Consider the following 24,490-nt stretch of genomic DNA (forward strand, 5'->3'; position numbering starts at 1 on the left):
GTGCAAATAATAACTTATGACCATTTAAGGCTTCTGGAAATACCAGCCACTTATGGAATGTTCAATTTATGTCAGGCTCTTAACTAACCACTGTACAACTACTGTCTCAATCCTCACAACAACCATAGGAGGTGGTTACTAATATTGTCCCAATTTTAATACGGGCAATTATGGTTAGAGGATTTAAGTAATAAGCCTACTTTAGTAAAGAACTCACTACTCACATAACCAATAGAAATGAAGCAAAAGACGTACATAGTGCATAAAAACCACTCAGTGATGTAGCTTCCCTGCCTTTACGTTATGTTTCCAGAGATAACAATGGCGCTGGTGATGATCAAGCCATTGTCTGTCTTCCCTATTGTCTTACTTGTTCCACATGGATGTTTGTCAGTTAGGTATTTGAGAGCAGTATGCAGTTGTGACGTGGAACTAGGTCACTGGCTTTTCCACATCTTTAAACGTCAACAAACCCTAGTGCTTTGAGGCTTGTACAACTGGCCAGGAGTGTGGCCCCAAGACTCTTCCACTTGGCAACCGTAAAATGAATGACCTTAGGAACGAGACACATCTCACACTCAAGTCCAACAATCAAAGGGCTATAATATTTGTTCTACTCAAAGAACCTTACGCTAAGGATGTAGGTGGCCAATATCTTGCGGAGTGTGTCAACAAGAACGAACGCTGTTTTCCAAGACTACAAGATTTGACCTAGTTGGGAGTTCAGTGCAAATTGGTTTACTCGGTATTCTAGTATCATGGGAAGAACTCTATTTTAGGAGTTGAAATCTCTTGACCTCAGTCTTGTCTTCACCACAATCCAGCCCTGTGATCATGGGCAAGTTGATTAAACTCCACTAGACCTCAGTTTCCTCACTGAGGAAATGAAAAGAAAACTCATTCTCTAAGTTTGTTGTGCATAGTTGCTAAGAGCTGTAAATATTTTGCAGAAATATAAAAACCATTCACAAATATAAGATGGCATTGCTGTTTTATGTAACTTCTTTTTTGATTAAAATTTGGCTGCTAACATATCAACCTTGTTAGCTAAGTTGGTTCACTGACTAACTTACAAGGCAAGAGGAAAGGACTGTTTAAAACTGATAATTATTAGCTATTCTAAAGACATCTGTGGAACTATTTGCTCAGTTGTTTTGATGGTCAAAAGGGATTCATTTCCAATGACCTCCCCTGTAAGCCTGACAAATGCCTAGGTCAGTGAATGTTGGTATGAAACAGTCTGAGAAAACTTTCTGAGCAAACAAAAAGGAGTATCACTAAACTACTACGTTACTAAATAAGACAGAGACACTCCAGGTAGCTCAGCAAAGGGGCTTAATGTATCTGCCAAAGATACTTCTGGGTTTCTATTCAGATTTCAAGGCACCAAGTTTTTCTCCATAGCATGTCCACAGAGAATAGAATTTGGGAGATTAGTTGGAGGAGCAATGAAAGGGGATAGTGTAAAGGAAATTTTTATGCAGAGAGGAAAAAGAAATTCCACCTGGAGTTAAATTTCGAGAGATGAATGAAAGGTAGTATTTAGTACTATTGACTGGTTTTACATCTTGCTGGAAGAATTCAACTGAGAGATGCAAGAACAAAGATGTAAAAATCAAGGAAATGATTTCTTTGGTGCCTTTACATTTATCTTGGACTATGGTTTCCTCTCCAATTATCTGACAGATAAAAATGGCTTTGTGATGTGACACCATCATCCTGCTTTTCTTATTATAGTTCTTTTCTTAAAATATTTTATAGGTCAACACAAGTAGGTAAAACTAAAGATCATAAGTATATATTTTCCTTGAGACTGTATTTGGAAAGTCGTATTAATTCTCTCAAGTCACTAGTGGTGGGGCTATAAAGCTGAATGTTTGATTACATACTCAAACTCTGGCTCTAGATCATCTTACCAAGTTTATTTTCAGTATACCCAAAACAGGTTATGGAGGTTGCTTAGATCATGATGGATGACTGTGAAGGAAACCAAGAATTCTCAAACATTAAACATGCCATTTTTTCCAAAGCCAAGATCATCTCATGAGTGGATAATGGCATTTTCCTGCCTCCATTTCTCTGATAAAACATACTTATGTTCTTTCACTAACAGTCACATTGCAATACACTACACTGAACCAGCTGTCCCCGTGTACAGACCTCTCCAGTAAGTCTGGTTGTCACTAATCCACTGATTAAACATCTTAAGACTGGCTTTGGCAAAACATGCCAGAAATTCCTTCAAGGCAATTAAAACCATCTTCGGTGTCAATAAACACAGACCGTGAGACCCTTCATGTGCAGGGGGGCTGTCTCTGACCCGTGGGCTCTGGGACACTTTTACTTAGATGACTTTTCCATCGTTGCAATTGATTTCCACTGACTCATCTAGACGCTTTCCCAGCCCCCTTATAAAATGATTGGCTGAGGTCAGAGATATCATCATACCTTTATTATTTTAGCCAAAACACAAGGGCCAAAGGGACTGTGAACCTAAGGGCCACCCAACCTCATTGCCGAAGCCCTTTTGCCCAGACTTACAGGTAAGAGAGCTTGAAAGGGATTCTCGCTACAGAATGTGCTGTTTGCTAGTGTCCACTAATCGCTACGCTTCTGAGGTTCAAAGCTGATTTTCATTTGAAAAATGATTAATATAACTTCAAAATAAAAGGAAGAACTCAGGTGAAAATTACTACATTGATATTCCGAGACTAGTTCTTTGCACATAGTACACGCTCATGAATTGTTTTTCACCATAATGACAGCTTAATAGTTTTCATTATGTAAACAATATATATATATATATTTATTTTAAAACTGCAATTCATTATAGAAAACATAAAGGTCAATAGTAAAAATTGCTTAAAATTCCACCAGCCTAATATGACCATTGTTAATATTTGATAGCCATTCCTTTCATGGAAACTTATATAAGAGGAATCATACTATACATACCCTTTTTATCATGGAAGAGACTGCCTTTAATTTTTTTATAGTCTTTTTTTTGCCCCTCCCCCCAACCAATGTTAATAACCTTTTGTGTATTTTTTTCATACTGATATCTTCACATACCAACTCATATGACATCAGTGAGCTTTCAGTTGCTCAGTCAATACTTGCTGAATAGGTAAAGAGCACAATAAAAGAACAAACACATAAACAAATGAATGGAATAAAAAGTAAATAATAGGCTATGTTTTAATTTAGCTGGCCCAGTTTCCAAGCGATTGCAAAAATAATACAGCACATCTTTTGACATCTCCTGTATGTATTTAAATTGCAGTGGGGGTAGAAGAACCTCTCTTTAACATGTTTAGATGGATGTACAAGTTTAAACTCCCAAGAATATGTAACTGGCTGCTGTCCTAACTATAGAGACATTATCAATCTACCCATCAAACTCAAATCAAGTTCAAAAACCACTTCCTAAGCCCTCGTGTGCCAAGCACAACACTGTCCTCTGTAGGATAAACTAAAGAGAAAAAATGTGACGATGCCTCCCCGGGGTTTCCTCCTGGTTGGGGAGATAACATACATGTCCGCCTCTTTCTACTGACAATGTGACTAGTTCTAAACCTCCAGCGTTAGGTGACTGGTAAAGTTATGATTTAACTATAGGAAGTTACAGAAAAATGTTCACAGTATTGTATTTTGGACAAAAACAAACAACAATAGATATACCATTTTGCTTATAATTCCAGTATTCATCCATTACTTTCTCTTCCTCTCCCCGCCATCTCTGGCTTGCTGGCTGAACCTGCGCCTCAGTTTTTGCATTCGTGAAATGGGGATAACATCTATCTATACCTCAAAGGATTGTTGTTCTGATTAAAGAACTTGAGGAATTCAGGAAACACTTTATGGAAAAATGGGGATTTGCGGCAGGCCTCGTAGGCACCAGGGAAGGGGGGATAACGCGTGGAGCAGGGGAGCAGAGGTGTTCTCGGCGTAGTGAGGACCCAACGCGAGCCAGCCCGGCTGGTTTGCAGATCAGCTAGGACGGACTCAGGAGATGAGGGGATGAGCAGGAACATCATGATTTACAAAGACAGGAGAAAATTGTAAACAGACTAATCTTCTTAAAGGGTCAAACAAAAGTCGGAAAATAAGTGTTGCCTTTCAGCATGTGCCACTGTCTAGATCAAGGCCATCCACATGAGTGACTCAAAGGCAACCTGCTCGCAAGTCACTGGAAAAAAGAAAAGCCTGGCCTGCACAATGGGCTCAAATCCAAGTTTCTAAGACTTATAGGAAAAATTCTGATGGGAAGATTTCCATCTCAAATTGTGCTGAGGAAGCAAAGGGGCTGAGTAAGCATGTTGGCAACGGAAGCACAATGTGGCAATCAGACTGCTTTTGCCTTTTCACTATGTGCACAGAGTTCTTCAGGTCCTGGGGAGACCTTAGCAAGTGTTTCATCTCTGACTCTGCAAGGGGTCAGAGAACCTATAGAGAAATACACCTTGTTCCCAAATAGAACTGCGCCCAAACCTTGCTCCCTATGTCCTACGAAGTGGCCAGAGGGTTCTGCCTTCCAAAGCATATGACAGCAGTTCTACCCGGGCTAACCCTACAGCACTGGGATGGAATCAGATACTTGTCATTGCAAGAGATGCTGGTGGGAGCACTGAACTGTTGTGGGCTCTTCTGTCAGCTCAGGGTTCCAGGGTGGCTCTGCTCCCCTCTGTCCCGTCTTCTCCTTTTAAACTAGTACCATTGATGAATTCCTGGAGGCATGTCCCCATGGATCTGAACTGCCCTAATTACATCCTCTCATCCCATCTCACCTGCCCTTGCCTTTCAGACAGAGGAGAAAAGGGATGAGAGGTAGATTTTAATATTACAATTCCAAATCATCATTGAAGCTTAATGCTTCTAGAAGCTGCTTTAAACATTTTTAGTCCTCTGAGGAAGCAAAGAGATCTCCTACTAACCACCACAAATCTTCAACTGTCTGTCTGTCTGTTTGTCCGTCTATCCAACCATCCACATCCATCCATCCACATCCATCCATCCATCCATCCATCCATCATCCATTGCATCCATCCATGCATCCATCCATGCATCCTTTAAATTTTATCTTCTAACCACTTAGGTCCTAACCTGTGTATCATTTTTAAATCTTCATAAAATTTTACATAAAAAAATGTCTCAAAAACTTGGTATTCTCATTTTAATACCTCAAGATACTTCAGCAGGAGAAAAATGCCCTAAATATGCATGTAAAATGAGCTGAGACTTCATTTTTTTTTGACTCCCAAATATAATCCCAAAAGATTGCAGAAATGCAGACAGCCGATGTACTTTGAAAAGGGACCAAAAAAATCAATCACTAAAAATATAACCCCAGTGATAGTTTATAAAATTCGAAATTTCATTTACTTCAAATCATGCTCCCAATTTTTTAGAGACGCTAGAGATGTCTGGAAGTCTAAAGCCAATGACAGAGTCAGGTTTGCTCAGATTTGCCTGGGTTCAAATCGCATTCAACCACATAGAGTATTAACAACAAAAAGGGTTAACATAGCTTTCAGAAATGTCAAATTTGAACCCCATGAGAGGCTAGGCCATTAAACAACCATGCTGGTTGTCACATTGGATGAATCATTCTTTGAAGTTACCTACTCACCAGTTTGAGGGAAATTAACATTTCTGGGTCATTAGGTTCCATGTACTTATCCACAAATGATGCCCTCAAACCAACATTTTATTTAATATAGGTGGGCAACTCAATCCCAGAGAATAAGCTCCTCACCCCTGTATGTAATGGCAGAGGCTGAGGAGAGAGCTTGCCTCCCTCTCAGACCAAGTAAAAGGACCTGGGGCTTTGGGGAAAGACAAGGGCAACGGGATCAAAGTTTCATGCTTATGTCTTTATGATTATTTTTTCTGATCTTCACCCCATGTTTCCTGATCTGAACTTAAACATTCTGAAAACCTGTGACAATGTGACTAGTCCTAAACTTCCAGCATTAGGTGACTGGTAAAGTTATGGTTTAACTATAAGAAGTCACAAAAAAATGTTCACAATATTGTGTTTTGGACAAAAACAAACAATAGATATAATACCATTTTACTTATAATTCCAGTATTCATCCATTACTTTCTCTTCCTCTCCCCGCTTCTCTAACACATGCATGCACACGCACACATGCATGCACGCACGCACACACACACACACACACACACGCACGCACGAACACACGCACTGGAAGAAATACATCAAAAAGTGGTGTTTATATTTGGGGCCAGAGGAAAATCTGATTTTCTTTTTTACACCTGTCTTTATAGTCCAAGTTTTCGTTAGTGAACACATATTTTGTTTTCACATAGCCTCTTTTCCTATGTAGTATTTAACGAGATTTACATTCGTATTCTTATTTAATGTTTATGGTTATTTAATGTACATCTTCCCAATAGAATACAAGCTCTATGAGAGCAGGGTATATATCTGCTTGTTTCTATTTCATTGTACACCTGGTCTTTTTTTTTTTTTTTTTTTGCGCTGCCTACCATATAGTTAAGTACTTTTAAAATGATTACTAAGTAAAAACTGGGGAACACTGCTTAGAAGAGGTATGGTTATGTGCAGGGATTCTAACGTGCTATAGAACAGTCAGGTTACATCCCTAGTCTCCCACTCATTTTCTCAATATACCATCTCCCTTGTTCACGTTTGCCTCCTATCATCACACAAGACTCTGTTCTCCATTCAGAAAGCCTTTGCCACTCCTCTCCACCCGTCAGAATCCCACCGAGGCCCAGCTTTCCCCAGGAGTGGCTATTCCTGTTCATTTAAGCTTCCCTCTAGCACTTACTGCCACCACTCGCTTGGAAAAGAAACATTTTTTGAACTTCTACTAGATTCCAAACACTTTTTTAGAACAGGGTGAGCAAACTACAGTCCACAAGCCACCACTGGATTTTGCAAATAGAGTTTTGCTAGAACACAGCCACGTCCACACGCTACAGTGGTGGAGTTGAGTAGTTGGGATGTAGACTGTATGGGTAGCGAAGTCTAAAATATTTACTATTTAGCCCTTTACAGGAAGTTTCTAGACCCCTGTTCTAGAACATTTATATACCTGTACAAAGAAGAGATAATACAGAATTTTTATCCTATTAGAAGGTTATTCATAGGGCAATATGCAATCCAAAATATCTAAGAGCTTTGTAAAAAATGTTGTAATATACCTAAATTTGTTTTAAGAATGTATGTTTTTGAGTCACACATACCTGCATTCAAGTCATGAGTCTGCTAGTTGATTACACAAATTCTCTAAGCCTCAGTTTCATCATCAGTAAAATAGAAATCCATTCCCTGGCTTACTTAATAAACATGTTACATGTATTATTTGCCAGGCACTACATAAGGAGATGGATAGACGATGGTGGAAAAGACCTAAAGGACTCACCTAATTCAGCTTTAATTGTAGATACTTCTGATGGTTGTTGCGAGGATTAAATGATATAGATACATATATTCATGTATCTGTGTATCTCATATATATACATCAATCTACAACAGCATACATACATATATACATAATACATAGTACATCTGTACAGTACAGGTAGAGTACTTAACCCAATTCCTGGTACACAGCAAGCATTTCAGTATATGGTGGCTCTTCCTCCTAATCATAATTACAACAGAAGCTCTTTTAACAGACCTCTAAGTAGCTGACTCGCTAGATAAAAAAATGCTTTCCATTCTCTCTGTAAAATGGGCCTATCGTATGCTCTATACTCACAACTAATTTAGCGGGCTAATCTCTGGTACACAGGCACACTCCTGCTTCTTCTGATTGAGTTGCATGTTTACTGAGAGTCAGTGTGTTTGTTCCCACATCTCTTGAAGCCAGCTGTACTTGTTATTTAATTAAATTTCATGGAAGGTGATGAAAAGAATGGCTTGAAAGAGAATGATTGTTTCATATGAAAACGAATTCAAATGTTTTCAAGAGATGACAAAGAATTGTTGAATTAAATGTGGGAAAGATTAAAGATTGGGGACAATCTTAAGAAGCTAGAAGGATCTGTAGCAAGATCGCTTCTCAGGTATCTAAGCTCTGACTCAGACTCAAGAAAAGCAAATTTAGACATGGTCTTTCTCATTTTGGGTGTGGTCTATGCAAGAAAAACATTACGACTCCCAATCAGCAGACATATACTCTAAGATCAAGCTTTGATTCTTCAATGGGCTCTTCATCAAAATTAGGCAATGATGTTTAAAATAGGTCTACCATGTTTTATAATTCTCTGCCTTAACTTTTCCAATTTACTGTCAACTATTGGTCCCAAATGCATGGAGTAAGAGAAGGATTCTTTTGTATTTTTTTAATTCTCACATATAAACAATCATGTTAGAAGGAGGCATGTTGCCTCATCACCTGCCGTATTTTTTAGGTAATAAGACAATCAAAGCCTTCTGGTGGTGATGACCTCCCCACAAGAACATGCCTCTCACAAAAGATCTCCTTCAGAGAAGAGGAATCACAATTAGAAGTGCCTAGTGAAGAGCCCCAGTTCCTACTTCATGAATGTGAAATGCCCAAGATGCTATAAAATCACCACCATCTTTAGCCATGTACCAACGGTAGTTTTGTGTGTTGTCTGCTCCACTGTCCTGTCAGCCTTCAGGAGGAAAAGGCTTACAGAAAGATGCTCCTTCAGAAGGAAGCAGCACTAAAAGCACCGTGAACCAAGATGAGTAAGAAACCATCCCAATAAAACACATTTTAGATGCCAAAAAAATAAAGCAATCAGAGATATGGCATGATCTGTCTAGGCTGCAGAGCTAGTACTGCTGGAGGTAGGTCTAGAGCCAGGCGAGCTCTGATTCTACCACCTCAGCTACCCGGCGATTACAGAGAGGCAAACACGGCACTGACTCTCATGGTGTGGCATAAGTGAAGTACATTTTGAGAAGGACAGAGTGTCATGTGCCCAAATAGATGGAAAGATGCTTGAGAACAAGAACTTATACTTTACTATAATCCCCAGCACAACCTACATAGCATCTCACAATAAATACGATAAATAGATTTCGTAAGCATTGATAAATTTCCTGCTTTGGAACAGAGGGAGAAATTGCAGCCTTCTTGATTTCTGAAAGAACCCAGTTCACATGGAGTTTATAACTCCTTCCATGGAGTATACACTAGCAAGGGAGAAATTCTATTGTGCCTGTCAGATCATGTCACTGAGAGCTCAGCCTCACTGATGGGCACATGCTTTTCCCTGTCAGTGTGGCAAGATGAGCAGCACCCTGCTCAGCAGATGGTTATTTGTTCCACCAGCCACCTTTGCTGCATCCCTGCTTCACTCCAGCCCAGGACAGTCTCCAGCATTCATGCTGCAAGGCAGCTCCTGCCAACAGCTTTGCCAAATGGCTCCTCTCAAAGTCATGGGCCGCCCAGACAGACTGGCTCCTCCATCTGCAGCAGCTTTTGGCAAAGAGAGGCTTCCCTTTCTGGCTCCACCTCTTGGCTGCACCAGAGCCTTCTTGCCAGAAGGATGATCTGACCCATCAGTAAGTACGGCCAGGCCTATAATTCTGGAGCCACTTAAAGCCTATGCCTGTGTCTCCCAGACTCACCCCTGAGCAAAACATCAGAACATACCAAGGAGATGTAGATGAACACAAATACAGACGTAGTGTGTCACAGAAACTTACAGCCAGAAAAATCTATAGAGAGCATGCCTCCCCTCCCCCATCTCCAACCTCATTTTAGTAGATCAGGAAAGTGAAGCCCAGAGAGTAAAAGTGACAAATTATGGTGGCAGAACTGGGAATAATACCCACTTATAAGGTAATCCACATCACTGCTTAGAATACTGCGTTGCCTTCTAATTTTCCTTCCGTCATTTCCAAAGTCTTGATAAAAATGGGACTCTTTGTATCGGTGCTGATTTGAAAGCATATTTCTTTATAAAATGAATAATCTTTGCTTTGCATCAACATCATGACTTTGTTTTAAACAGGTGTGTCCATACACGACACTGAGAAGATCTGCTGCAAAGTTTAGGGGTATGGGCTTGACCATCAGACAGACTTGGAAGCGATTTCTGTTCTGCCACTTACTGTTGGGTAACCTTGGTCAAGGAATAATTCCTTCTGCTTCAACTTTCCACTGGCAGGGATATAAGGACCATATCAATCTAGAGAGCTTTGAGGATTAAATGAGAAAAATCCTTTAAAGCCCAAAGTCTGTCGCTGGCACATAGTAAGCCCTCCACAACTGCCAGCAATCAATATTATTTATTATTAACACTCGAATCTGCAATAAATGGTTTTGGTATAGACAGTACTGTGCATATAAGTAGGTATGCCAAGTATTCTTATTTTCTCCATTAGGAAATTCAAGTTCATGAGTTTAAGTGACTTACCCAAGGTTACTTAGAGAATAAATGCAGGACCAGAGAGTCCTTCTTGCCATTTTGCTAAGAAACTGGCTTTAAAGATATTTAAAAGCCGGGTGGTCAATTCAGCTCCCTCTCTGTGGGACCAAGGGGAAGGTGCAGACACGTGCACGGCCGTACTCGGAAGAGGTGAACCAAGTGGATCAAGCAGCACTGAATGGGCACCACGGGATATATGCAGAGGGTAGAGCACAACCTGCATCTCCCTGCCCCTCTGAAATCTGACAAGAGGCAGCAAGAGTGGGCAAAGAGCACATGCCTAGAGTCCAGGCAGTCACGGAGTCACGGGGTCCAACCTGGTTCCGCCACTAAGAAGTATGTCCCCTTAACACAAGTTTCTTTGTATATCCAAATCTCAAAATTTTGTTTTCTGAAAAAATGGGGCTAATGCAATCATTCTCTCACGGCTGTGGAAGGCAATTCAAGGGGCAAACACATGAGAAACACTTAGGAAAAGGCCTGGAATACAGACAGTACTCAAGAAACCTTAGTTCTCTACCCGCAGCTAAGTGTCTAAATTGGACCCTTCGTTTCCTCGTAAATGCAAATGCCAGAGTCTGGGAATGTCAGTCTATAGCTGTGCTCTTTTCATGGCGCGTTACCAATATTTTGACAGGACTGGCCTAATATTATTCACCCCAGGTTCATTGGTACGTTTCTGACCAGCCCTCATAAAGGGCTTGGGATTGCCCCTGGGGACCTGAATGCTAATAATGAATACTTGCTAGTGATTTTCAATGCACTCTGGTTATTATGTTTAGTAGCAGAACACTTCCCATCCCCAGAAAGGTCATTTATAATAGTATAAGGCAGCTTCTGCCCACCTTCCATTTCACATTTTTCTGAGAACAGCAGAGAACTCAAATATTCATCCATATGCATTGGAAATACTATTCTGACCTGGCATTTGCATTCGAATATACCAGAGCAACTTCAGGAACTGCAAGGCAGCTCTCCATCGTTATACCATCTCCGTTTATTTTTCCAGTGCCTTCCCAGCACCTTCATATCAAAAGCCATTTTCATGTTCCTTCCCAGTTTAATTAATCATAGTTTCCCTCTTTCTTGAACATGTGTGTGGAGAAAGCAGGGACCTTTACTTCCTCACTCTTATTCTTGTGCCCCTAAGAAGCTATAACACTTCACAGATCGCACAGATCTCAAGTTTAGAGACACTCTAAACTCAACCTACCCAAGACGGGACTCTTCTTATTCTATCACATTGCTGAGAAATGGCCATGTAGTGTTATTTGAACAATTTCAGTATGTAGTTAATTATGCTTAGCAAGGCATTCATTGTGAGGTACTTTTTGTTACAATTTCTTTCTACCAAGCCAAGATCAGTTTCCTTGTAATTTTCAGTCATTGGCTCACCTTCTGCCCTGGGTGCTCTTCTCCTAGGCATCTAGTCTATTCACGGGGATTTAAATACCTTTAATATGCTGGTGACGTCTCAAATTATATATCTAGTCCATACTTTTCTTTTGAGCTTCAGACCCAGATATCCAAGTGCTTACTTGAGAGTCTCACTGTGAGACTAGATATTTAACATGCCCCTCAAACTAATTAATTCCCAAAGTCTTTTTTCAGTTTCGGTGACATGGCCCATTATGCATCCATTCTTATGGCAAAATCCTGGGAGTCCTTGACGTAGTCTCCACCTGATTCTCTATTTCTACCCAATTTATCACACTAAGTAAATCCTATCCATTCTTCTTCACGACGTATCTCAAATCTATCAAATTCTCTCCATCTCTACTGCTGCCACCATCCTAGAGTCCAGCCATGGCCTCCTAAATATATCCCTGCTCTGCTTTCACTCCTGTCCACTTCCGGCCCAGCCTTATGACCCCCGCCCACACAGCAGCCGGGCCTGAGCTTTGAAAAAACAAACCTGATCACAGTTTCCCCCTGACCAAAATCCTTTAATGGCTTTTGATGCATCTTTGGATAAACTCCAAACTCCTTATGGTCAACAAGGCTTAATGTGACCTGGTCCCTAAAGGCCACTCCGGTTTCACTTTCTAGCATTTTATTATGAAAAGTTCCAAACAGATAAGCAAAGCTGAAAAAAAAAATTACAGTGAATATCCAGTGACTACCACCTGGACTTTATCATTAACATTTTCTACTTGCTTTATCGTATATCTACCATTTATCTATCCCTCTACTCTAGCCTTAAACTTTCTTATTTTTGGTGCATTCCAAAGTAAACTGCAGGCTCCAGTCTCGCTTTGGTCACTCTTCCTGTTCCCTCCATTCCAGCCATAAGTATCCTTCCCTTCCTTGAATCTGTCCAACTACTTTATATCTCTGGGCTTTGTACCTATTGTCCCTTCCACCTGAAATGCCTTTAACTCTTAATTCCTGACTTATCCTTTAGTTCTCAGATTAAACTTTCTCTGAGAGGCTTGTCTCTGAGGCCCCACTCTAAACTAGATCTGCCTTACTATGATCTCAGGGCACCTTATGCTTTTCCTGAATATCCCTTATCACAATTGGTAACTATATATTTATTTGCAAAATTATTGGTTTAGTGTCTACCTCCTCCACTAGACTGAAAGCTCCATGAGGACAGAGACCATATCTGTACTGGAACATACTGGAACACCTCTGCAGAAAGTCAGTTAACATTTGTTCAAGGAATAAAGGCAGAATAAATCAATTACTAGAAGGAACTACATGGAATAAGTGAATTTGTTCTTCCTTTAATAGATACAAACAATATGGGTTTTTAAAGGCCTCTGAGAAAAGACAAAACTTACTTATTGCCAGACTATAACCAGCAAGTACATTAAGTCAAATTAATAAATGGCAAGATCTGCGGCTCATGGCTGAGCCAGAAGGGACTGGTAGGTTGTAATGACCTCTCCTCCATCTCCACTAGCTCTTCCTCTCAAGTTTGGTCCAAATCAACACACCAAGGAAAAACAGTGCTTGCTATGTAAATGCAGCGTAAGCAATAATAACAGCCATAATGTATTGAGGGCATTTATTGAGGTCTGGCTTTATATCAGGTACCATCTTGAGTGCTTTCTCTGTATTAAATAATTTTTCCTGTAGCACAGGTTCTATTGTTATTCCTATTTTTACACCTAAGGAAACTGAGAACAGAGTAGTTGTTTTAAAACGTGTTATTTGACTTCCCCCTTCTAACCATATTGCCATTCCTATAAATTCCATCTGTATAGATTATTCTGTCTATGGCTCCATTTGTGAGTAGGAAGATTAATCTAGAAAACTCAGACTGCTCTAATGAAGAGGGTTCTAGTTGCTTCTAACAAGCTTAAAAATATGGAAAGAAATCCACATATAGATCAAATGTGAGAGATGAACTCTTGGTTAGGAAACTCACAGTTCCATATCTGAAAAGTCAGTAAAACCATTGTGCCTTTGTTTTGTGGTTATTCCGACCCCATCCATGCTTTTCCTCATATATAACCAATATACATCCTGCAAAGAATTTTACCCTAGATGGGAATATAGTTTACACACAAAGATAAAACCATTGTGATCTTCCCCAGAACAGTAGCTCATGGTTATAGGAAAACGAGGCAGTGCAAATTTCCCAGTGAAAGAGCACAGCTTCGTACAGTCTCGAGTTTGAAGACAAGCTCTTCCCTTGACTGACTGTGACCTTGGCAGATTAGTAATATCTCTGGGCCTCTGTTGCTCAGTTTCCTTACTTAAAAATGGAAATAACACCACCCACTTAGCAGGGTTTGGATATATTAAAATGCTAAAAGCTCAGCGCAGTCTTGGAACATAGAAGATGCTCAAAGATGGTAATTTTAAAAAGGGAGGAAAGTTAGAGAAAAAAGTAGGGAAGGGTGGTAACTTTAATGCCCAGAATAAGAGTCACTGGAATGTCTTTAATAAATACACATCATGCATTTCTTTCCACAGAGAGGGAGGGAGGGAGGCAGACACTTGGGATCTTGGGTAAAAGTGTCCTTTAGCATTTGCATTGCTCTTAGCTGGATGAACTTGCCTGCAGCTACCACTTACAATGCAAATTGAGCTTAGAGTCCTTCACACTAACTACACAGCAAAAACCTTTCAGCTTTAAATAGAATACTGCAGTGTGAAATGATCTGAGCCCAGGAAAGAAAAATTCAGAGATAAATGGGAAGATCTTGGCGGAAAATAATCTGACATTATCTGGGCAGGTACGAAAATACAGAAATATCAAAAGAGACAAAAAGAAAAGCAAAGTCTATAGAAGAACCTAGAAGCTAATTTCTCGGAAAGTTTAATAAAAAGGAAGAGAACTTTGAGGACAAGCCCTCAATAAAATGGATTTTAACAAAGAATATTTTCAGTGGGTGCTCTTTTAAGTTGTACTAGCACTTCTAAGGTATTCATCAGAAAAGAGACCCTTTCCTCTCTGGCCTGCATGAGAGCACAGATGTCTCTTAAAATAAATAGATTAAGACCATAGAGAACTTCCTGCTCTACCCAATGTCTGCTATAGACATTGTCTAAGTTCCATTTTTTTTTTTTTTCTTCTCAGACCCTCACCAAGATCAGATGAAGGAATCTGGAAACCTTCTGTGAAATAAAGGTTTGTTTAGTTTTGAGTATTGGCGGGGAGTGGGGCGGTAGGGAAGAGGAGAGAGGGATAGATATCTGAAAGATTGATGTAGAAAGATTTTAGAAAGCTCTTTGCTGTAAACTCATGCCTCATTTTTGACTTTATAAACCCAAATAGTTTATCTGGAATCAGAGTTTACAAAAATTTCATAAAATAGGAACAAAGATTAGGTAGTATTTAGGGCCCAGAAAGTGATAAAGAATGCTGTTTTTAACTCATTTCTTCATTCTACAGATGATACTTCTACACACATGGGCTCAATTTGCCCGTCTTCCCAGCTCAGTAACTTTCCTTTGCCTGCACTTGGACGCATAATGCAATATAGAAGAAAATAATGAAGGCAGCCTTCTCTGTTGTCACAAAAAGAAAGAAGTGTCCCCCCAAAAAGTCAATAGACCCAAGGCCAACTTCTCTCTTGGATGACATGCTCAGACATAGAGCTGATCATATTCTACCTGGTAACTGAGTTGGTGACAAAGCACAAAGACTGAGAAAGAACATCTTAGAACCACGTTGTCATCACACAAATAAAAAGAATCAGCAAGTATGGTGTTTGGTATCGGTGAGGGACAAGCTGAACACATTAAAAGCCATCTCTGAGCCCCTGGAGGCCAGAGCTCATACGACTCTGCATAATCTGTCTAGCACCATGGACATAGTAGGCTTGCTGCTCTCCAATAATAATGATGAATGGAGAATATATTTTCAATAGTGCTGGGCATCTTTTCTATCTAAAACTTCCAGGGATGTTTATAGAAGATGATACCTTTACCCCAAAATTGTGTCTTTTAATTTCTTTCAGAGCTTGAACTCTTTTCCTCCTCTCACCTCATGTCCCTAGTAGTCTTGATTTGGTTAAATATTATCGAAATTTTAGCATCAAAGAATAAGAAATCTTAAATGAACACACCTTGCTACATTATCCTAAAGCACGTTCACACACATTTTTCTCACGTGGATATGACAATGTGATAACGCAGCACTTTATATGAGTGGGCTACCAGTAGAAAATGAAAACAAAAATACAAAAGTTTGGTATTAAAAAAAAAATGCCTCCACTCTTCACACACAAAAGGCAGAATGAGTTCCACCTGCTTACTTTCCCTGCCTGCCTGCCTGCCTGCCTGCCAGGCACTAAGGCTAATGTCAGAACAAGCCGGGAGGGAGGGAGAGGAGGAGAGAGAGGACAATTTCACCTCTTGGCACAGCTCGGCTTACTGAACCCTCTTGCTTTCTGCTGGCTGTTGATTCAGCAGAAACTACTGCTGCAGAATTCATAATGGTGATTTTTAAAGGCCCCACTGATCGCATTGCTTTCCCCACGTGTCAGACTCATTCGCTCGCCTCTGGAACACCGTTTCCCCAGCCACCTTTTCATTTCTTGCTAATGCACTTTCAAGGAGAGAGGGGCTCGCCCTTTTGCAAAGGGCCTTTTGGGGTTTTGATTGTCTGAGCAGGTAACCCGGCCGGAGTGATGAACCGGCAGGAAATGAAACCATGCCCTCCCTGCAGCCACTGAGAGACATCATCATTTCGCTAAGGGAGGGGAGGACCCACGGTCCTTCTGGGCCCCTTCCTTCCTCTCTCCCCTCGAGACCCCTGCAAACATCTTGGGGGGAAGGGTCATCTGCCTTCGGGGGGTCATTTTTTCCAATCCGGAGCCCCACCCCGAAAAGCCTAGTCCCTGAGGGCCATTTTAACTCCCTTAGGCGCCGGGTCCACCTGCTGCTGAACACCGGGTTTGCCTCGCGGAGCCCGGATGGATGTGGGGCGCACTGGCGGCCGCCCTGCGAGCGGAGCCCCCGCCCCAGCCCCGGGGCCCGGAGGAGTCTCAGCCACTGCGCGCCCAGCAGCCCGCGGAGCACAGCAATCCGCAACTTGCTCCGGGCCCCAGCGGCGGAATGCGGCGGGGCTGGCGTTACCTTCGGTCGCATAGCTGTGGTCGCGCAGGAAACTGTTGTTGATTTTGCGGGTATCAATGTCCTCCTCCATTGACAGCAGGTTTACTTGCGTGGGAACCAGAAGCCGGCAGACAAGTATCCATGATCCCTCCCCGCAGCCAGTCTCACAGGAGAGGGGGGCAGGGGAGCCAGTGGGACTGCACCATGGTCCGAGCCTGAGGAGACGGGGAGGCGGAGAGAAAAAAAATAAAAACCCGGCAATGGAGCTGTCACCTCCTCCACTCGGGATCTCCGAGGCTGCGGCGGCTCCTCCCGCGGTGCGCTCACTCCAGCTCCAATTCCCAGCGAGGATGCTGCGCCTGCCTCCGCTGCCTCCGGTGCCAAGATGCGCCGTGCCCCGAGGGGCTGGTCCCGCCCGCCGCCCCGGAGGCGCTCAGAAGCGTGGCTGGGGAGATGCCCAACAGGTTCCCCTCGTTGGCAGCCGCTCCAAAATGCAAAAAAGATCCCTCCTCCCCCTGGGAGAGCGGGCAGCCGCGACAAAATGGTGCCTTTCTGGACCTGAGCTGCAGTGGCGAGATGGCAGGGGCAGGATTCAGGCTGGCCCGGCCAGGGTGAGGGTGCTGGTCCCACGGGAGGGCGGCTCCCGCTGGCGGGGGCTAGGAAGCTGGCGGGGAGCTGGGCAGGTCGCTGCGGCCGGCGCCAGCGCACTCACCCTCACACCCACACGCGCGCACTCGCAGCTGCTGCTGCTGCTGCTGCTGCTGCAGGAGGCTGGAGGCGGCTGGTGCATTAAAGGCGAGGCTCCTCCCAACCGCGTCAGCAGCCCCAGGACTCTTCCCCAGCGGCGGCGGTGGCCGAGGCAGAGGCTGCGGCTGCTCTCTGCTGCAGTGGGGCGCACGCAGCCGCGAACCCGCACCTGGGCGGCAGGCAGCGAGCTTGCAGACCCACGTGAAAAGCATAGATGCACACTCCCAACCTCCCACCTCCTGAGCCACGCAGTTACTCTAGCACCCACAAGCCGCTAGCTCGCTGCCTTTTTCCGGACACCTGCGCTTCAGGACAGCAAAGAGAAGTGGGTTCCCTTGGGCAGGCAGGAAGCCTACATCCAGGTCTCTTTTGCTCCCCCTTATATGATGGATGCAGCCCCTTGATGAAGCTGAAGGGCAAGGCCTGGGTTTGCAAGCCTCAGAAAGAGAGGAGAGAATGGGAAGAGGGGTCAGCGCCTAGTTTAAGCCCTCTGGCTGGGAACAGAAGGGGGAACGGGGGCCAGAACTTCTTTGCGATCGCATCTGACTTCATTCATAGTCATAAACATCTTCTAATTGTAGGCGTCTATGTCTACACAGGCAGAGGGAAGCAAAAGGCCGAGTTGTGAATCTAGTTAACCGCAGTCATTCTGAACAAGTCCACCTTCCCCTAGCCCTTTGCACTTTGTTTTGGACGAAGTGCTGCAGGTCCTCTTGTAGGTTTTGCTTGTGAAGACAGGACACTTGCAGGACCCCCTTACATTTGCTGTCAACTTGGAAGGTACCTTGGAGCCCTGTGCCAGCCGAGAGCCACTGCTACCCACAGGAAGTTTCTAACATCCAATGAACACAAAAAAGAGGCCTGTCTTCCTACTCCAACTAGGAGAAAATATCAATTTCTCTACTCTCCCCAAATTGCAAATTCCATATTTGAAAGAAAAGTAGATCATTCGGTTATGAAACAGCCAAAATCATTTATGAAGCAAACCAAGTCACTAGGAAGTCGGTTTGGAAAAGAAATTGCCCCAGTTTCCTCTTGTCGAAGGGATTCATTTCAGTGGGTGTCACCGCAGGGAGAGACATCAGCAAATGTCTTGCTCAGTTAAGCTCCACAAGTTTAGCTAGATGAGCCCAGAGGGACCTGTGAGTTAATTATATACATACGATGCTTCGGCTAACACAATTTAGAAAGTATTTGAAGTTCAAAAAGATGGGAAAACAAGTCCTTAACTGAGGCTGGGAATTGCCGCTAGATTTCCATGAAGAATAGATGCTTCTAGCAGGTGGAAAATGGCATTACCCCATCTCCAAAATGTGACTGGCATGTCTCTGCAAGAAGAGAGTAGGGATATTCTTGGTATAATTTTTTGAAGGTCAGCTTACAATAGATTCCACGTTATTCTCATCTGGTGGTTAAGTCTTACATGCTTGTTTGACTGTTTGTTCAAAATTCATATATAAAATTCCAGTAACAGATGAAGACTGGTGCAAGTTGATTTAATTCACTTCGGCACCTGTTGTCAAGCTGGTTCTTTCACATGATGAGCTGTATCTGTCAATGAGGTTCCTGTGGTCAGCTCATCTGTAGTTACTCAGTCTAGCTTCTCTTGCAGATCAGCATAATGGGGAATGAAGAGAGAGGGTGGAGGAGGAAAGTAGCTAAATTAATCTGAAAGTGGTGAGTAGACATCTTGCTTTCAGCTGAAATGAGCTTAGTTGTGACAGGAGACCTTGGCATAAATAGTATTTGGGAAATTCTCCCACTTATCTTCCTGGAATGTGAGCTAGATTGGAACAGAGCTGCATGATGAATCTGGTAGGCCTAGGCTCATTGGCCAGGCTATGCTTGAGGAATTTTCCACTGTAACCAATGGGAGGAGTAAATTTTCCCTTTCATGTTTCCTGAAAAATTCCTCCCACATTTATTCATTGGTACATGCACTTTTCTCCCTAAGACATAACTTCTGGATTAAGTAGATTCCAAAGTTTTTTTTATTTTTCTACTGTGGACAACAGGAAACTAGGCCCTCTGCCTAAAACCAAGAAAAATATAAAGCTGTTGGCTTGGTGCTTTAATATGACGACGTGTAGTAAGAGAGGGAACGGAATGAAAGAAGCCCTGCCCAATCCAGCGGTGGCAAGGGGACGGAGAAGACTTGCTGACCTTCTTTCTATTCCTCCAACATGTCAGGTTCTTTGCTAAAGCTCTTGGCATTTGCACATGTCATTCCTGTGCCCCTTCCACGTGTTCTTGGCATTCTTCAGTATCTCAGCTGAACCGTTGGTACTTCATTGAGAAATTCCCTGAGCACACCGTAGTCCCTTCCTCTGATATTTTCTGTCACTACATCTTCTCCTTGGTCTTCATGGCACGTGGCATTTTGCAATTGCTGTTTACCTATTATCATCAATCATTTCCAATGCATCTCTGATATTAAGTTTCTAGCACTTAGTAGGTGTGCAATTATATTTATTGAATGCAGATAAATATTTCTTGAATGAATGAGTAAATTACTGAACTTTTTCAGTGAGATTTAGATTCATTAGCTCTACCTTTATTAAAATGCTTGCAAAAAAACAACCCACAAAAAAAACCAACAAAACCTGTCGTGAGATAGTAATTTTTAGCTTGTAACTCCTATTCCTATTGAAAAAATTGTTCCTACCCATTCTTATACGCATGGACACCAAAAATATTTACTGAACTTAATATATGTCATGAATTGTTCTACGTGCTGGGAATACAGTTAAAAGAGTTCATTCTTTCACAGAACTTAAATTAGATGACCTGATTTTAATAACACGCACTTTCTTAGAAATACAACAAATGCATTTATAAATCAGTAACAAAAGCTATAGGTTACTATAGCATAATGTTAAGTGCCAAGGCTGTGATATCGGGCAAAACTGATTTTTTGCCATTCATTATTGTGTACATGAACAAATCACAAGATCTCTTTGAGCCATGATTTTTCTTTGTTGTTGTTTTTTTATAATCCATAAATTAGGAGAACAGTATCTATTTCATGGAGTTATTGTGAGGATTAAAAGAGATAATGCTTAGAAAGAATACATTGCTTTTACTTGTTGAGTATTTACTGTCATCACCATCATCGATAGTGAATAAATATTTAAGCACCTACTATGTCAGCAGTCGCCAGGACAGAACTAGAGATTTAGCAACATCAGTCCATAAGATGTTTGGTCAGTCTCTGCCATCATGGAACTTAGTGTCTAATTTACAGTTTATGTAAAAGGGGCCTCAGGCTACAAAGGGGGCTGCAGGAGACACTGAAAGGCTGACCTAATTCAGGCTTGTGCTTTACACAGAAAAGGCCAATTACAAACACACGGTCTTCTTAAGTTACACAATTGAGCATGACAGCATGTGGACACATTCTTTTTTTATCACCCTTGGTGTGGTCCCCTTCCCCCAACACTCCCATATACCTTTACCCGAGTTAGGCTAGTGCTGCCTACCTTGGAACCTTTTAGGTCATCCTGTCCAATTAGCACATTAAATATCTACAATTTTATTAAAACCTTTGACCTAAGCCAGTCTGGAGATTCTTAATATAGGCTTTAAGTGTCAGACAGTCCTGGTTTGTGTCCCAGCTCAGGCATTTATGAATTTCATGACCTTTGGCAAGTAATTTAACATCTCTGAGCCTCTGTCTTTGCAAAATGGGAGAAAATAATAGGAATTACTTCATAGGCTTGTTGAGTGGCTTCAGGGACAATGTAAGGAAAGTGCTTAGCGCAGGCTTGGCTCATAGCCAGGCCTCAACTAAACGTTGGTTTCCATCCTAGTACTGGCCCATCGGGGCCTCCATCTGCAGGGAAACGGGGAGACGCACTGCAAGTCTATCACTCATGTGAACAAAAATGACCCAGAAATTTGAATTGCACTGCCTATCGGTTTGTCTTAACGAGCAGCTAAAAACTGGATGCATGAAATTTTACCATCTTGCAAAAAATCCCTTTGTAAGCAACAAAATCCTGTGCAAATGGGAGGAATTAGGATGATCTTCTCTTGAGTTTTGCATTTTGTGTGTGCAGAACTAACTAATCATGTTTCTCTGTCGAAGAATCCCTCTCTAGGATCACTAAGCATCAAATGCACAATTATTTCTGAGGTGGTTTATGTGCTAACTGCCCAGAGGATGACCTCTTGAATTTCTAGCAAGGTTTGCAGTTCTTTCTTGTGCATGTCGTAACATGTAATACCTCATGAGTGACCCTTTAACATGGCACTTAGACTAGGAAAAGAAAAGAAAACATCTCGCCCTTAAGATACTGTATTAATTTTAGACTCTGGACTTTTAATGGATTTCACCAAGTAAAACGTTCCTTCTATTATCCGCGTAGAGCAGCTTATAAGACTACACAGTGGTGTGCTGGAGCTGATATGTACTGGCTGTTGAGAACCGACTGTGATGATTGTACGCATGTCTTTTCCTGTTCTGCTTTGAGTGACGTCGCGTTGGTAGCTTAAATCTGAATTTGCCATGGTGGGAGAGTTATAACATGAAAATGAAAATAAAGAACCTATATAAATCAGGACTTTTTTTAGGACCTTTTTTTTTGAGAGCTGATTGTTAAATGTTTACTAACACACCACTCCAAACACATTACTTGGTGATACATCTTCCTACTCATCCTTGTTATCTGTACAAAGCTCTTTTGAATGTCTTGACATGAAGTTTCCCAGGCTGTGTCAAATTCCAGAGTGTTCCACCATCCAACCAAACTTCGGCCATAATGTTAAATAATTTGTAAAGTCCTACCTTTGCCATGAAGCTTTCCCATGGCCATCGGAGGAAACCTGATGCCCTTGTTTGATTCCTTCCAGGCTGGATATGAAATTGCTATGGTAGACCTATACATAATTGTCCCTATAAGGCTCCTAGGTCTGACAACGTGAGAAGTATTAGGTGTATGCCCACTCTCGGTGCATCATTCTTTTCTACTGTTCAAGCTCCATGGTCACCTTACTTTTGCCTTCAGCTTACCTAAATGTAAAACAAAATATCCACTGTGCCTGAGTTCACGGGCAGCTCTCCTTCTTGTCTAGTTAGGACATTGATGCCGTGGGAGAAAAGGTACAAAAATTCAAGTGTCCAGATCAGATGGTGTAGGAGACATTATCCTCCTGTACCTTTTTTCCCTTTTAATGGTTTTAGAATTAAATTTAGGCTGTCCTGCCCAAGTCAGTCTTAATTTGCATGGTATCTATCAGGTATAAGGTGAGGATTTATAAAACCAGTTTAGCAATATTGTCTAGTACCTGATTATATTTCTCAAAGTAAAATTTCAGAATAATTTCAACAGGACTGTGTATTGGGAAATGTTTTTCAAATTTCTTTAAAATGCACCAAACAATGACACTTTACAGAATTCATTCTAAGACAATCATGGATGTGGGCAAAAATTTAGCTATAAGGTTATTTCTCAGAGCACTATTAATAATTGTGAAAAACTGGAAACAACCCCAAATGTCCAGCAATAGAACTAGCTAGGCAAATTATGGTGTGTTTGTATAATAGTAAATTATTGAGACTTTGATATATTAGTAGCTAATATTTGTTGAGTATCTATTATGTACTAGGCACTGTGTAAAAGATTTTAGTAGCAATATCTCATTTAATTCTAACGACAGCCCTTACAAGGTATTATTATTATCTCCATATTACTAAGGCTAATAGAGATAAACAATATACCCAAAGTCAACCAAATGGGACCCTGGTGCTCACGTGCTCTCATCCCCCACCCGTGTGTGTGTGTGTGTGTGTGTGTGTGTGTGTGTGTGTGTGTGTGTTGAGGTCACAACAGAATCTTTGGAGGTCTTTTTCCAAACCATCCACCACTAGATTCTGATTTGTCCCTCTTAGGAATGAATCTCCTCTTAGTTGAAAACCACTACTATTGTGCTGGCGAGCATGTGGCAAAATTGGAACCCTCGCGCACTACTTGTGGGATCGCATAACGGAGTTAGCCGCAACAGCAATTTCACTTCTAGGTATATACCCAAGAGAACTGAAAATACATATTCACACCAAAACTTGTAAACAGATAGTCACAGCAGCATTATTCCTAATAGCCCTAAAGTGGAAATAACCCAAATATCCATCATCTGATACATGGGTAAACAAAATTTAATATATCCATGGTATGATATGATACACACAAACATTAACATATCCATTGTATATTATATCATTGTTATATCATGTATTATTCAGCTGTAAAAAGTAATAAAGTACTGACACATGCTACAACATGGATGAACCTTAAAAACATTACACTAAGTGAAAGAAGCCAGTCACAGAGGACCATATATTGTGTGATTCCATCTTTGTGAAATGTTCACAGTGGGCAAATCCATAGAGACATAAAATAGATTAGTGGTTGCTAGGGGCTGGGGTGGGATGAATGGGAGTGACTGCTAATGAGTTTGGGATTTCTTTTCAGAATGATGAAAATGTTCTAAAATTAGATAATGGCAATAGCTGTGCAGTCCTGAATGTACTAAAAACCACTGAACTGTATATATAGAAAGGATGAATTTTTATGGTATAGTATCTCAATAAAGCTGTTATTAAAGATTTAAAAAATCACTGCTATCGTAAGCCACAGTTACTTCTGGGAGTACAATATATGCTTCAGGTATAGTAGCTCAGAGAAAATTTAAAGGCATTTAAAGACAAGGATTGATGTTCATGTTACGTTGTTAAATAGTCATAAAACAGTATATACTGACTGATTCCATTTTTTAATAAAAAAATATGTGTATGCCAGAAACAATATATACAAACTTTGCAGTG

At 41.5% G+C, this 24,490-nt stretch overlaps 2 protein-coding genes across 5 annotated transcripts in view; one reads left to right on the forward strand and one right to left on the reverse strand.

The window, feature by feature from the left end:
• Window positions 1-17,870, reverse strand: part of PPP2R2B (protein phosphatase 2 regulatory subunit Bbeta) — a 239,885-nt gene extending 222,015 nt beyond the window's left edge. Inside the window, exons 1-2 of one of the 4 annotated variants that reach the window (XM_039836460.1) lie at window positions 17,633-17,870; window positions 16,942-17,135 (exon numbers count right to left, since the gene is read on the reverse strand). In XM_039836460.1, the coding sequence (XP_039692394.1) occupies window positions 16,942-17,011 (70 nt within the window). In that variant the 5' untranslated portion in view covers window positions 17,012-17,135; window positions 17,633-17,870. Of the gene's footprint in view, window positions 1-16,941 lie in introns of all 4 variants that reach the window. The other 3 variants (XM_039836461.1, XM_039836462.1, XM_039836463.1) reach the window with 3 other exon arrangements.
• Window positions 8,460-8,693, forward strand: LOC120581504 (40S ribosomal protein S27-like). The gene is given in 2 exon segments (XM_039836466.1): window positions 8,460-8,481; window positions 8,484-8,693. Coding segments are annotated over 2 exon segments (231 nt in total). The 3' UTR covers window position 8,693.
• Window positions 17,871-24,490: the final 6,620 nt, after the last annotated feature.

Source organism: Pteropus medius, unplaced genomic scaffold, assembly GCF_902729225.1.
Source record: "Pteropus medius unplaced genomic scaffold, Ma_sr-lr_union100, whole genome shotgun sequence".
In the NCBI taxonomy this organism is placed as follows: domain Eukaryota; kingdom Metazoa; phylum Chordata; class Mammalia; order Chiroptera; family Pteropodidae; genus Pteropus; species Pteropus medius.